The sequence below is a fragment of the Platalea leucorodia genome (genome assembly GCF_965183815.1).
Source record: "Platalea leucorodia genome assembly, chromosome: 13".
Classification (NCBI taxonomy): domain Eukaryota; kingdom Metazoa; phylum Chordata; class Aves; order Pelecaniformes; family Threskiornithidae; genus Platalea; species Platalea leucorodia.
The window spans coordinates 2,710,355-2,722,443 of NC_138835.1; the positions used below are offsets into that span (position 1 = coordinate 2,710,355).

General features: G+C 40.4%; 1 protein-coding gene across 3 annotated transcripts in view; it reads right to left on the minus strand.

Moving 5' to 3' along the window:
- The window catches only part of PREX1 (phosphatidylinositol-3,4,5-trisphosphate dependent Rac exchange factor 1), a 173,093-nt gene that overhangs the window by 52,093 nt on the left and 108,911 nt on the right, over nt 1–12,089 (minus strand). For all 3 annotated transcript variants that reach the window (XM_082325613.1, XM_082325612.1, XM_082325611.1), the window contains exons 10-12: nt 8,375–8,522; nt 4,093–4,193; nt 348–451 (exon numbers count right to left, since the gene is read on the minus strand). In XM_082325613.1, the coding sequence (XP_082181739.1) occupies nt 348–451; nt 4,093–4,193; nt 8,375–8,522 (353 nt within the window). The remainder of the gene's footprint in view (nt 1–347; nt 452–4,092; nt 4,194–8,374; nt 8,523–12,089) is intronic.

Here is a 12,089-nt window from a genome sequence, read left to right on the forward strand (position 1 = left end):
GTGACATACAATTATCAGGAACGGCAGTTAAATATTGATCTCTTCTATCTCCCTGAACCATAATGCCCAGATTTTCAGCAGACATGCTGTGTTAAGACCTTTTATTACTATATTAGGATTGTAAGCAGCAGTCTTGGCTGCAGTCACAACCGTATTGTTATTAATTACCAAGCTCTGCTTCCTCTCCTTAGAGTCAACGTCTCCTATGGCATTAGGATGGATAGCTTAACGCAACAAAGATAAACAGCATTAGGGATCTCCTATACAACAGGTCAGCGACATTCAGAGACAGAGCAAACTCTTTTGATGCAAACCACAAGATTCCAACTAAGAATGATAATACAAACCTTGGACATGATGTCTTCCAATTCACTTCTTGGCTTGTACGTTCCATCATCATAGCGAAATCTGTACATCACCTGCTCATTCTTAAACTGGTGCTTATCTGAAACTAAAACACCAGTATGATAATTAAAATCAGTCTTTTCTCCCCTTCCATGTTCTTCATAGGCCAGCTGGTACGTCTATGCCTAAGTACTTGCTGGTATCTATCATTTTGTGAAAAGAGGACTCAGCTCCTCAAATTTCCCCTTATTCTGTATATAAATCCTTATGTGCACTTCTGAATAGCTCTGCCAACAAAAGCACTTTTCTAAAATACTGCAGCTCCAACAAAATTGAAATTTCTTCCTTGTACACCAGATTCAATGTATGTCAGGCTTTGGAAACAGTCCTCGTGAAGGTAACTGGGACCGTCTGACTTTTTTCGCAAGTTTTGAACGAAGTGCCTGCCAATTCCCACAACAGTTACCACAGCACTAAAGTGATTTTTGCAGTTGCCCAAAGTTCTGCAACTCCAAAAGCGGAAGCATGCTGTTGGGAGGAACTACAGCTGTTAGAGGCATTCTTCTATGATGGTTCTTGTATTTACTAGTGAGTTCCTTCTAAAAATTAAATAATACTTTTGAGAGACTGCTTTTTCACCCAGAACAGCCATTCCAGAGTAGGGCACTTAAAATCTGATTGGGTAATGCTATATACTGGTAGGCTTTAAAGACAAGGACACAAAGATGTTTCAATGTGATACAGAACCATTTCAAAAGAAGCATTGGCCAAAACCAGAAAAGAGTTCAAAACCATACCCATTTTCAACCAGATTTATCCAATGCACAGACTGGAAGAGGGCTGAAGTCTATATCCAGTTATATGTAGATTTATCCTGTCTCTATTCTAAGGTAAACTATTTCAGTAGAACATGGAGGTGGGAAACCCTCACACTGAAGATAGTAATTTATTAACTAGTAGAAATTATTGTTTCACTGATGAGTAAAAAAGTGGTAATTATAAGTAAAAAGCACCAATGACTCTTCAAATTCAAAGTAAGTAATAAAGTATCTTCCAGATTTTGCAGTACGTAGTATAGAAATGCCATTGTTCACAGCTTAATTTAATGGAGACCAGTTACAACTATGTAGAGAAGGAGGAGGAAATCTGGAGAGGAGCAAGCAAAGCAGACAGCAGATAAGGTGGGGTAGCTTCGTCACTGTAATCTTTCCTGCCTTTGCCAATGTAACAAAACCATGGCCAGATCTTTGTGCTGGAGCACCCCTGAATATTTTGGATGCAGTATTTCACAGTGTAGGCACAGCATTGGACGAACTGAGAGAAAAAATGGATTTATACTATTTAAGATGCATCTCAGCCTGAGTCTGATTAACCTGAGAAAACTGATTGCACTGGATGACTAAAGACAATTAAACTGGGTTGGGCAGACTCAGAAGTACCAGGACCCAGTTTGAGATTTAGTCTGCCCCTTGCAGAGTGGGCAGGATAATTGTTTAGACAGAGCCTGGAAATTCTTAAGACCTTCCCTCATTATATAGGACATCCTGGTCTATGAATATTTAACTAAGATTCCTGCTTTTGGTGATATTTTTCCTTAATTTCACAGAGTAAAACAAAATTTACAGGATCTGATGTATATCCTTTTGTATACAGTGGAATCTCTAAGCTGTGTAAGCTATTGACTTCTTTGAGTGTCTGCATGCCCTGGATTTCGTATTTCTAAATCCAACTGAGAATCAAGTCTGCAGAAAGCGTCTTTTGTGTCTGGCACACAGCAGATCAGGTTCTGATCGCTTCTGCTCTCTGTGACAAGTACCAGAACTTCCACATCAGCAGTCCCAGATAAAATAGCCAGAATTAAAGGAGATGCAGAGGAAATTGAGTGATAAAACACACAGAGCTCAGCACTTAGCACAGAGCTCAGCATTTAGCAATCTTCTATGGCTCTGCTTCTCAGGCAGGCTGAGAGATCAGCAGTTTTCACCTGACGGTAATGTTATGCCAAGTGAAAACAAAAGATAAAAGATATTGCCTAATGTAGAAGAGGGGTAAGGGCTTCATTATGGTGCTTAAGTTTTAAGTTCTTGCTACATTAGGAGACACATAACGGGATACTTTCATATCTAATGATTTATCAAAATCTCCTTAAGTGAATGAAGTGTTGCAAATACCTTCCAATATCTAGCAACAACTGCCATTGGAGACACTAACATCAGGAACTCTAACTGAAGGTAACATTAAAACCAAACCAGATGCATCTTACTCAGGGCATGTGAATAAGGGGAGCAGCAGATATAACAGCACAACTTTCTTTGAGTTGTAAATTTGTGTTTAGAGAAAGAGGACGCTGCTGAAAGTGTCGAAGTATGAAGTTATGGCAAGGTAAACAGTTATCACGAAATAACAAGTCTCAGGAGAGCTTTTTGCCCCAACGGTGCAAGTGTAGATATTCAGAACGTAGGCAAGAAAGGGTGTGAGCACAAAAGAGCGCTCTTCATCCAAAGCGGAATCCCTGCACATTGGAGCCAGAGTGTTTCAGTTCTCCAGAGCCACAGTTAGGGCCAAGTACTCAAAAGTATTCAGTGCTTTTGAGCTCATGCTCAAAGCCCTTCAAAGTCTGAATGTGCCTGAAAGTATGTCTTGGTACCTGGGGTGGAAGTATATGTGCGTGAAGGATTATGGTACTGCTCATATTTAATTTCTCCGTGTTAATTAAAAGAAGCTAACAGACATGATTTCTTAACAGTGTTATTGCCACCTGAAAGACAAGTTTGTGGAGCTGAGTTACCAAGAGATTAAAGCGAGACTAGCCTAATTAAATGGCTCCCCTATTTAAATTGGTTTCCAAGAGATTGTATGGAAATGTAGACCATTGGTGACTTAAGACCTATATACCTTATTCCTTTGATGTGCATTTTGCAGCTAAACTCACCTGAAAATTGAAATTGGGGCATTTGCTGTTTAACTAGAATATGACTATGTTCCTCCATCTGCATAACATTATATGAAAATAACAGGAAACAGCAAGACAAATCTAGATTTAAAGGACGTAATCTGGAGAAAGACCTTATTTTAGTAGAAATGCGGATAGCACAGAAAATTTTCAAACAAGAATCTTGTGCTACTTTGGTCATGCAGCACTTTTGTATACACTACACTCCTCGTCACAACACTGCAAGGTCATCTGCTGGATGTGATGAAGAAATCTGGTGCATCACTATTTTAAAGAGAAACATTCTTGCCAAATGAGGTGGAAAGAACAAATCCCACAACAAACCCTCCATCACCTCTTTTTCTTTATGACAAGCAGTCTCATTAGAAAGAATGGCCCATCATCTGGAGCCCCTCACTCTGTTCGTACCTGTGCCCCAGTCTGTAAGAGCACTGCTCAACTACCCTCTGTATTGCTGATGTCTCATATGGAAAGCTATAGGTATTGATCGCTACAGATTTTCAAGTACACAAAGTACAAAGGAATATACACCTGATATAGTTTGCAACAAAGATGTTGCAGAGAAATTGAGCAACTGCAGGCATAAACACTTTCAGGATACCCAGCAAGTCCTGTTTTCATGACATAAATTTGCCCACTCATTAATCCCAAAAGTCATTAAACATTTTGAGGATTTGATGGGTATGGTACAGGAAAGTATCTGAACATCATGTGAACAGCTGCAGTCAGTTTTCTACCCTCATTTCCAGGGCATTACTGAAATCTGACATCTCTTTATGGCATGGAGCACTCACCATGATGAATAATTCCATTTTCCAATAGTGCCTGTCCCAGGTTGACCCCTTCCTCTGGTTTGCTTATCTCTCCAATCTCTGTCAGCCATGATACAAACTCACTGCAAAGGGAAGCAGAACAGAAACAATTAGCTTTTTCGCTCAGAATACAAGCAGACACATGCCTCTGCCAGTCATCAGCTAGCCACAGGAGACTCTCCTTGAAGCAAGTGTCAAGACTGTTCTAAGTGATGATACCTCTATTAAGTGGGTCGATTTCCTACATTTCTGGAAGAAATATTCTGCAGAAGACCCAGATCTCCTGTCCGTGACTTTTCCCACCATTCCCCTTAGGTCATCATAATTAGCATGCACACAGAAGTAAAGACCACCTGGCTGGATCTATAAAGATGATGCAAATCATCATTTTATTGAGCAATCCAGACATCCAAGGGGGAAAAGGAAACCAAGGCTAACTGATGACCTTAAAAACAACAAATTGGACAGTAGAGAAAACAGCTACTTCTATCCAAGCTGTCCCTCCAAGCGTGTTCATGGTCTGACTTTATACATAAGCTCACCTTTCTTCACTGGGTCTGATTTCTGCCTGCCCGCCCCCCCTCCCAGTGGTGTAATTGCATTGGCTTTAATGGAATCACAGCAGGATTTAAGACAGAAGATTCACCCTACTGAATTCAAGCACAGAGCAGTAAGAGAGCACAAGTCCCACTGACAGGTTAATTTAAGGTCATTTACTGGAGTTGGGGCCTGGCAGATACATAAATGATGCTTCTAATTTACAGATAAAAGGTGCTAAGTCTGTCTGCTCATGCAGCACAAAACAAAACCTCTCTCTGGGGAGAGGCAGAGCTGCACATATGGGCAGAATAAAAGCCAAAAATTGATAGATATGTAGGATGTTACTCAATTAGAAACAGTAAGTACAGAAAAACGGACAGTGCAAGCCTGATGAATACAGCACTGCCAAAGCCCTACGGGGCTGAGTTGTTTGCCAGGTTAATCAGTGATTATACTAGAAATGTGTTAAGTTCATAGAGAATAACAAAAGGAATATATGAAAGTAGAGCAACATATGGGAAATGTGAGTTCAATAAACCACTTGGGTCCTTGCCAATGTGCAGAGGGTTGCTGCTTATCAAAACCAGTATCCATGCCTCCACTTGTGGGCTCTAAATGAAGTATTTTTAGTCTCTTCATGTTTATCAGAGCTGACTCATCTAAGCTGTAGGTAGTATTTGCATTTTGCCTTTAGAATAACAACAACAACTTCAATACAGAAAACTCTGGTTTGCTGAGGGGCTACTCTGTAACTGTCATAGTGTGGAAAAAACAGCAGAATCTATTCAACTATGCCAGAGGAATCCCATGGAAACCAGCAGAGTTTTGTAAAACTCCTGAAGCCAGAGTACTGGAGTGCCGAGTCAGGCTCTCTATCTCCTACAGAAAGCTCATTCTCAATTTCCCAGTGATCCTAAACTGTTTCTAGCAGTATTTAGAAGCTGAAAGAGACTATAAACTGCAGAGGGAGGAGAAGTAAGAATGATCCTCCACACTCGTTACTGAGAATACAAGACACACACTCTGCGGCCTGCCCCATCACAGACACGCGGGCCAACGACTGCAATCATGTTAAGTACCCAGGGTAGATGCCTACTTGCTATACATTTTTCCATCAAGTGCAATGGGTCTACGGCTGTTTACAGAACTTCATCAGTTGCCCAAAACTTCAGTGGAACACTGCTACCCTGTTAGCTTTCCGGCTTCTTTTATTTGGAACTGTGTCCCTGGAGCTTATTTGGATTGTAAATGTAAGGCAGTCTTCTTGAAGTTTGAAATTGCGAGCTGAAAAACGGAAAATAACTGAATGCTGCTCTCACAGCCCTGAAGCTTCAGAACCATGGGATGGTTTTCTTAAGAGCTACTTTAAGCCTTCTGTGGCATTTGGTTCATAAGCAAAATCAGTAATCATTTGCTCTGAAGGCTTTACAAGCACTGAAAAGTGCACGATCCAGAAATATTCCAAGAGGATTTTTAGGCACATGCTGGACTGTTGCTAAAAAAGCATCTACTCAAAAAGTGGATGGCAAAGCTTGATTTGTTTCCTCATCTTGTCCTCAGCAGTTCTCCAGTATAACTGAGAGTATCGTCTCTTCCCAGGACACCATCTCCCAACTATACCTCTGAAATTAAGGGATTTGGAACAGCTGGGTTTCGCCTCAAGAAATACACAGGAAAATCCATCCAGGTTTGTGTAATCTGATCAGATATGTTTGCAGTCTCCTGAGGTTAACAGATCCTCTCTATTACAAGCTCAATACAGTTCAAGGTTTTGCAATCAATTTAGTGCAGCACTGAAAAGAAGCATGGCAAGCATATAGTTTACAGACATTGGCACCACCACACATCTTTCCCATTGCATCACTAGTCACATGCCTAAATGCCAATACACCTGAGGAGTGGTTAGAAAAATGGATTTGCACTCAAGCAAGTCAGTTGCTGAAGTTAAGTTCAATAAATAGCCTTATAAATAAATGCATATGATATTTCTGAAGATATTAGGATTAGTTCATGCTTTTTTATCTGCAAACACATTTTATCTCTTGAATTATTACATGTTATCTGATATTCAAAGGCCAAGAGAAAAATTATTTTTTGCGGCCTCAGTGTTATTCTCAGCTGCATGTAGCACAAAACCACTAAGGACATCTCAGCACAGTTATTAATGACTCCCTTAGGCAGGAATACCTGAAAAAACGAATAGGTCACAGCCAATGTGCATTGTTCAGGGGAAGCCCCAGGAATGAGATGAAAAGTCTGCGAGTCATGGCTGGATTGTACTGATTGAGTTGCCCTCAACTGAGTTGCCCAGGACTGTACCAACAAGTGACTGTTGAAAAGATATCAGCAGTTATTTTCTATGGGGAAGGCTGGAACATTAGCAGAAATAATGCTTTTGTCAGAGGTCAGGGTACCTGTAGGTATCTCAGTCTGGGCTCAGTTACCCATTGGCAAAGTTAGGTCAAGTCCTCACTACTGGAGTGTCAGGTGGCTGTCAAGCAAACTGAGGACAATGAGCAGGACAGATTGTGGAGCACGTAAAAAACCAGACATTTTAAAAGAAAAAGGAGTAGCAGGAAATCCTGGGTAAGACTTGAGACTAAGCAAAATATCAGGGAATCCACAACCGACTCATCTATATCAGCACTGGAAGAACAGAAGTTTCTGATCTGGTACTTCTTGTTGCATGGGAAATAGGAAATGCTATATCATGCCTCCAAAATCAGAGCTTAAAGGTTTTAATTTGAATCCAGCAAGATCAACTGGGAGGTGAAGGGTGTGTGAGAAGAAGAAAAAAGCAACCAAATCTCCAAAAACCAAGAATTTTTTTTTATAGCTGAAATACTGCCAGCCTATGCTACCAGATCGCCTTCTGTCAGGCAGAAAGACAATGCAACACTTCCACACCCTGTACACAAGGAAAGCTGCCGGCAAACTGCCGTTACAGAGACCGGGGGGAGGGAAGGGAAATGAATGGATAATCTGCCTCTCAGAACTTTTTTCCCTCCCACAGCGGATCATTTCAATCATAAACAGCTGAGGCAGAAAAGTCTTCTCAGGTCAGCTAACGTGTCTCCCTGTGCGCCATGCAGGACATTTCCCTACAACAGCCCCACTGCTACCATATCGAATCTCTGATTCGATTTGCCCACGGAGTCTCTCTTCTACTGCCTCATACATGCCATTCTTAAGAATTATTTTGTAATATCTAGCCTGAGTGAAAGAGCTTTTTTTCCAGCCAATAAAGTCCTATACTTCTAACAAACGCATCAGGTCTCCTGATGCACAAGATTTCATTTGTGTCTGTTACAGTGACAAACAGGAAACTTCTAAACTCAATCCTGAGACTTGGACAGCTCTGCTGGATTTAAACATCACCTGGTAAGCATTTGCTTGTATACAAAAGAAGATACAGGTTAGGCCACCAACAGCCCTGAGCTTGTGGGAGTTAAGGTATTTTTTCTTAATCTTTTTGCCGATTTGAAACAGCTGTTATGAGTTACTGTAGAATGGAATGAGCTGTCACTATAAGGCCTACATATGGCGTGAAACAGAAATCAATGATTAATTTTAATAAATCACAACTGTACTGGGGGTTATGGGCTTTTCTATTAAGCTGCATCAAAGCATATCTGATCTGACCTCACAATGCCATCCCCAGAAAATCCAGAGTCCGTTCTTTTAATTGGCATGAAAGGGCCTTTTCACTTCAAATGCCACTTACTTGCCAAGAAAGCACTTGGGAACAGTACTTAATTTTCTCCTCCTGTCTTTGATAAGGTTCACTTTCTTGCTCATCATCATTTGGTACAGCTTCTCTCCTTTCTCTGCAATCATGACGTATGCATCCCTCTCCATTCCCAGTTTCAAACCTGGAATACAAAGCAGAAATTCCTTCAGATCCTTAACATCAGATGAAGTGTTTGCTCAAAGGCAAAAGCTGAGGCCAAACAGACAAAGCAGTAAACACAACAATTAACTGACTTATTTTCCAAATAAGAGGGAAATTGGGTCATTTATTTGAGCACAAAACTGTCATTCGTGAGTTCAGCACCAATGAGATGCTTGTAGCTTTTCTTCTCCATTTTAAAAAGTAGCTTTAAACTTATGGTTACATCACATCACACAAAGTAGAATGATTTACGGAACGTGGAGAAGTTCCAAACAAGGGAAGATAAAACATATACCTTCTGAAACCCATTTCCTCTTGCAATTTCACTTCTGACCCTGAAATAACTGCCAGCATAAGACTTGTTCAAGGCAGCTAAATGCTTGACAGAGCAGATCACTTTTTGAGTGTTCTATTACTTTTAGCCAAAAATACAAAATTGCTGAAATCAAATTCACATCCTTAAATAAATCAAAACTAGACAGGAACATTATTTTCTCATCCTTTCTTAATTAGCCTATTTACTAATGCCCCTAGGCTAAAAACACAGTTTGACAATCATATTATCCTGTCAATGAAAGAAATATTGAATGATTTAAGGAATGATAGATAATTGGATATAGAAAAAATTTCACGTCCACTTTGTATGAGTTTCCACATAGCTCCCATTAACTTGAAAACTGCTACAGTCGGGAGGATGATCTCTGAAAACAATAGGTGTCTATGTTACAACGATCGTCATAACTGGCATTTTCTGGCACTCTTCCCTTTAGATTTGCAAATTGCTTTAGGAGGACAGCACGTGAGAAATGCTGTTTCGCTGCTGTAGATGTTTTGTCTCTTTTAGCCTGAACAAATTGTTTTGTATTCTGGCTATGTTATTCTAGAACTTGCAAACCCAGGCGACTCAGGAGTCCAAAACAGAGGCAGAGATTTTAGACATCTCTAAGATTAGCTTGAAAACGGGCAGCCTGAATTGGCCCTGTACTTACGTGCCTAATTTTTACAGAGGCTGACAATAGGCAGAATTTAAGTGATCAGTGTAAGGCTAGAAAATGAAAACTCTACAATATTTAGGAAGAGCAGCTCACCCTAACTGGACACAAATCCTGTTGCTTTATGGTAAGATACTGAAATGAAGTAATAGTCTTCTGCAGCATCAGAGCTGCTTTCTAGCCTTTTGAAAATGCTTAATGCATTTGTTTTTGAGGCTTGAAATGCACGTTCCAGAAATTAGACTTGCACAACATTTTGTCTTTCAGATAGAATATTTCTTTCATGTGTCCAATATCTGGCTAAAGGTTTTGGCTCTGCAAATCCCCTGGCTTATTGCTGTTATTCTTCCATCCTCTTCTTCCCCAATACTGTGATCCAATTCAACACGAATGCTGACACGTGTAGCCGAGGCTAATTTGCAACGTGAACTCGTGATAGAAAACAGCCTGTGTAACAGCGTACATGTTTCCTGCTGGTCTTACATCGCTGCATTCCCCAGGCTCTGATGTAAATGGCAGACTGGAACGCACATTCTACCCAACTCATCCTACAGAATCGGGAATCTCACCAAGCCTTCTAATCCAAACACAGCTATCTCTGTGACTTTGCAAGTACTCTGATCCAAAGGCGGTTTTCCAATAAGGCCTGGAATGTCTGCCAGAATATCTATGCTTATCCCGAGTGCCTGTCATCAGCTGCCACATCATAAAACTATATGACAAAAAGCATCAGAAAAAAACCACTCTTACTAGCTAATGCTGCATGGAAAACTTTGAGAAACTTTCTATTAAGGAATAGTTCCTTTCCCTTCCTAGTATTTATTTCAGTCACCTCCCCGTATTTTCAAGCTCCCTGTTTATATATGGTCTGCTTTTCTAGTCCTGTCTTTTTACTTATTGAACCTCCTCACACATTTTTCCCGATGCACAGGAAATTCCGCAGAGCACTACTGACCTCACAAAGCGAAAACTCACTACGAAATGGAGACTCACTGGATCTTTTAGAGATATGATTTAGCACTCTGAGGGTAAAAGTAAGAGCCAAGAAATGTATTTTATTAAAAAAAATATCACGTGGAAGATCAGGAACCTTACATTAGAGCGGGATGCAGAACTGGCCAATGAGCACAGACCAGCAGCTCAGAATGGTAAAATGCTTTCTTTTAATTAAAAAAAAAAAACAAAACCAAACCAAAAAAACAAAAACCGAAACACCCAACTGATTCTCTCTGTTGCCCTCAGGTAGTTCTTTTGACTTTACACCATTCCCAATCTACTTTTAGAACGTAATATCCTTGCTATTATCAAAAGGTGTGTTGGGGTTCATATATGTGGTGGTTTAACCCCAGACGGCAACTAAGCACCACCCAGCCGCTCGCTCACTCCCCCCACCCCAGTGGGATGGGGGAGAGAATTGGAAGGGTGAAAGTCAGAAAACTCGTGGGTTGAGATAAGAACAGTTTAATAATTGAAGTAAAATGAAATAGAATAGTAGTAGTAGTAATAATAAGAATATAATAATACAATAATAATATACAAAGCAAGTGATACATGATACAATTGCTCACCACCCACCGAGCAATGCCCAGCCCGACCCCGAGCAGCGATTGCTGCCCCCTGGCCAACTTCCCCCAGTTTCTATACTGGGAATGGTGTCATATGGTATGGAATAGCCCTGGGGCCAGGCTGGGTCAGCTGTCCTGGCTGTGCCCCCTCCCAGCTCCTTATGCACCTGGCAGAGCAGGGGAAGCTGAAAAGTCCTTGACTGGTGTAAACTCTGCTCAGCAAGAACCAAAGCATCAGTGTGTTATCAACATTATTCTCACCCTAAATCCAAAACACAGCACTATACCAGCTACTAAGAAGAAAATTAACTCTATTCCAGCTGAAACCAGGACAATATATGATAAAGTATGTTAGAAATGTTTTATATTCTATGGTAACAAACAACACTGTAATGCGCTTTGTGTTTAGCAGATTAGATGCAAAGCATTGTAACATAAAAACTAAGGTTTGGATTTCAAAGGACATTAAAGGATTTAGATTCTCTGCTTTCATTAAACTTCAGTAATAGATCTGTAACTTTCTTAAAATACTTCAAAAATCTAAAGCCTTATTGCTTAGCAAGTACAAGTTCTGAAAACACACTACTAAAAACGGGTTTCAGACTGACCTCTTTCAATACTAGCCTAGACGAGCAATTACATCTTTACTGGAGTTGTGTGTGCAGAGAGGGGAACCACTTCTAAAAGTCAGGCAGAGAATACTTTAAAATCAGTGTTATTTCCTCTGGCAATGAGCTGTTATTTTTCCCACTGAGTGAACAGGGAAGCAGGTTCACTTGTGAAAAATAGTTCTGACTTTTAAAGGAGCTCAGAACTTTTATCACCCACCCTGATTCATGGCTTTGTGAGCTTGCTTCTGTTGTACAACACCGTGAACAAGAAAAGACAAAAGTGAAAAGCATCTGCATACATTTGTCACTGTTCTCAGTCTAAATGTAATATTTCTAGAGTTTTTCTCCATGAACTGTTTATTTCAAGATCATGGAGGCC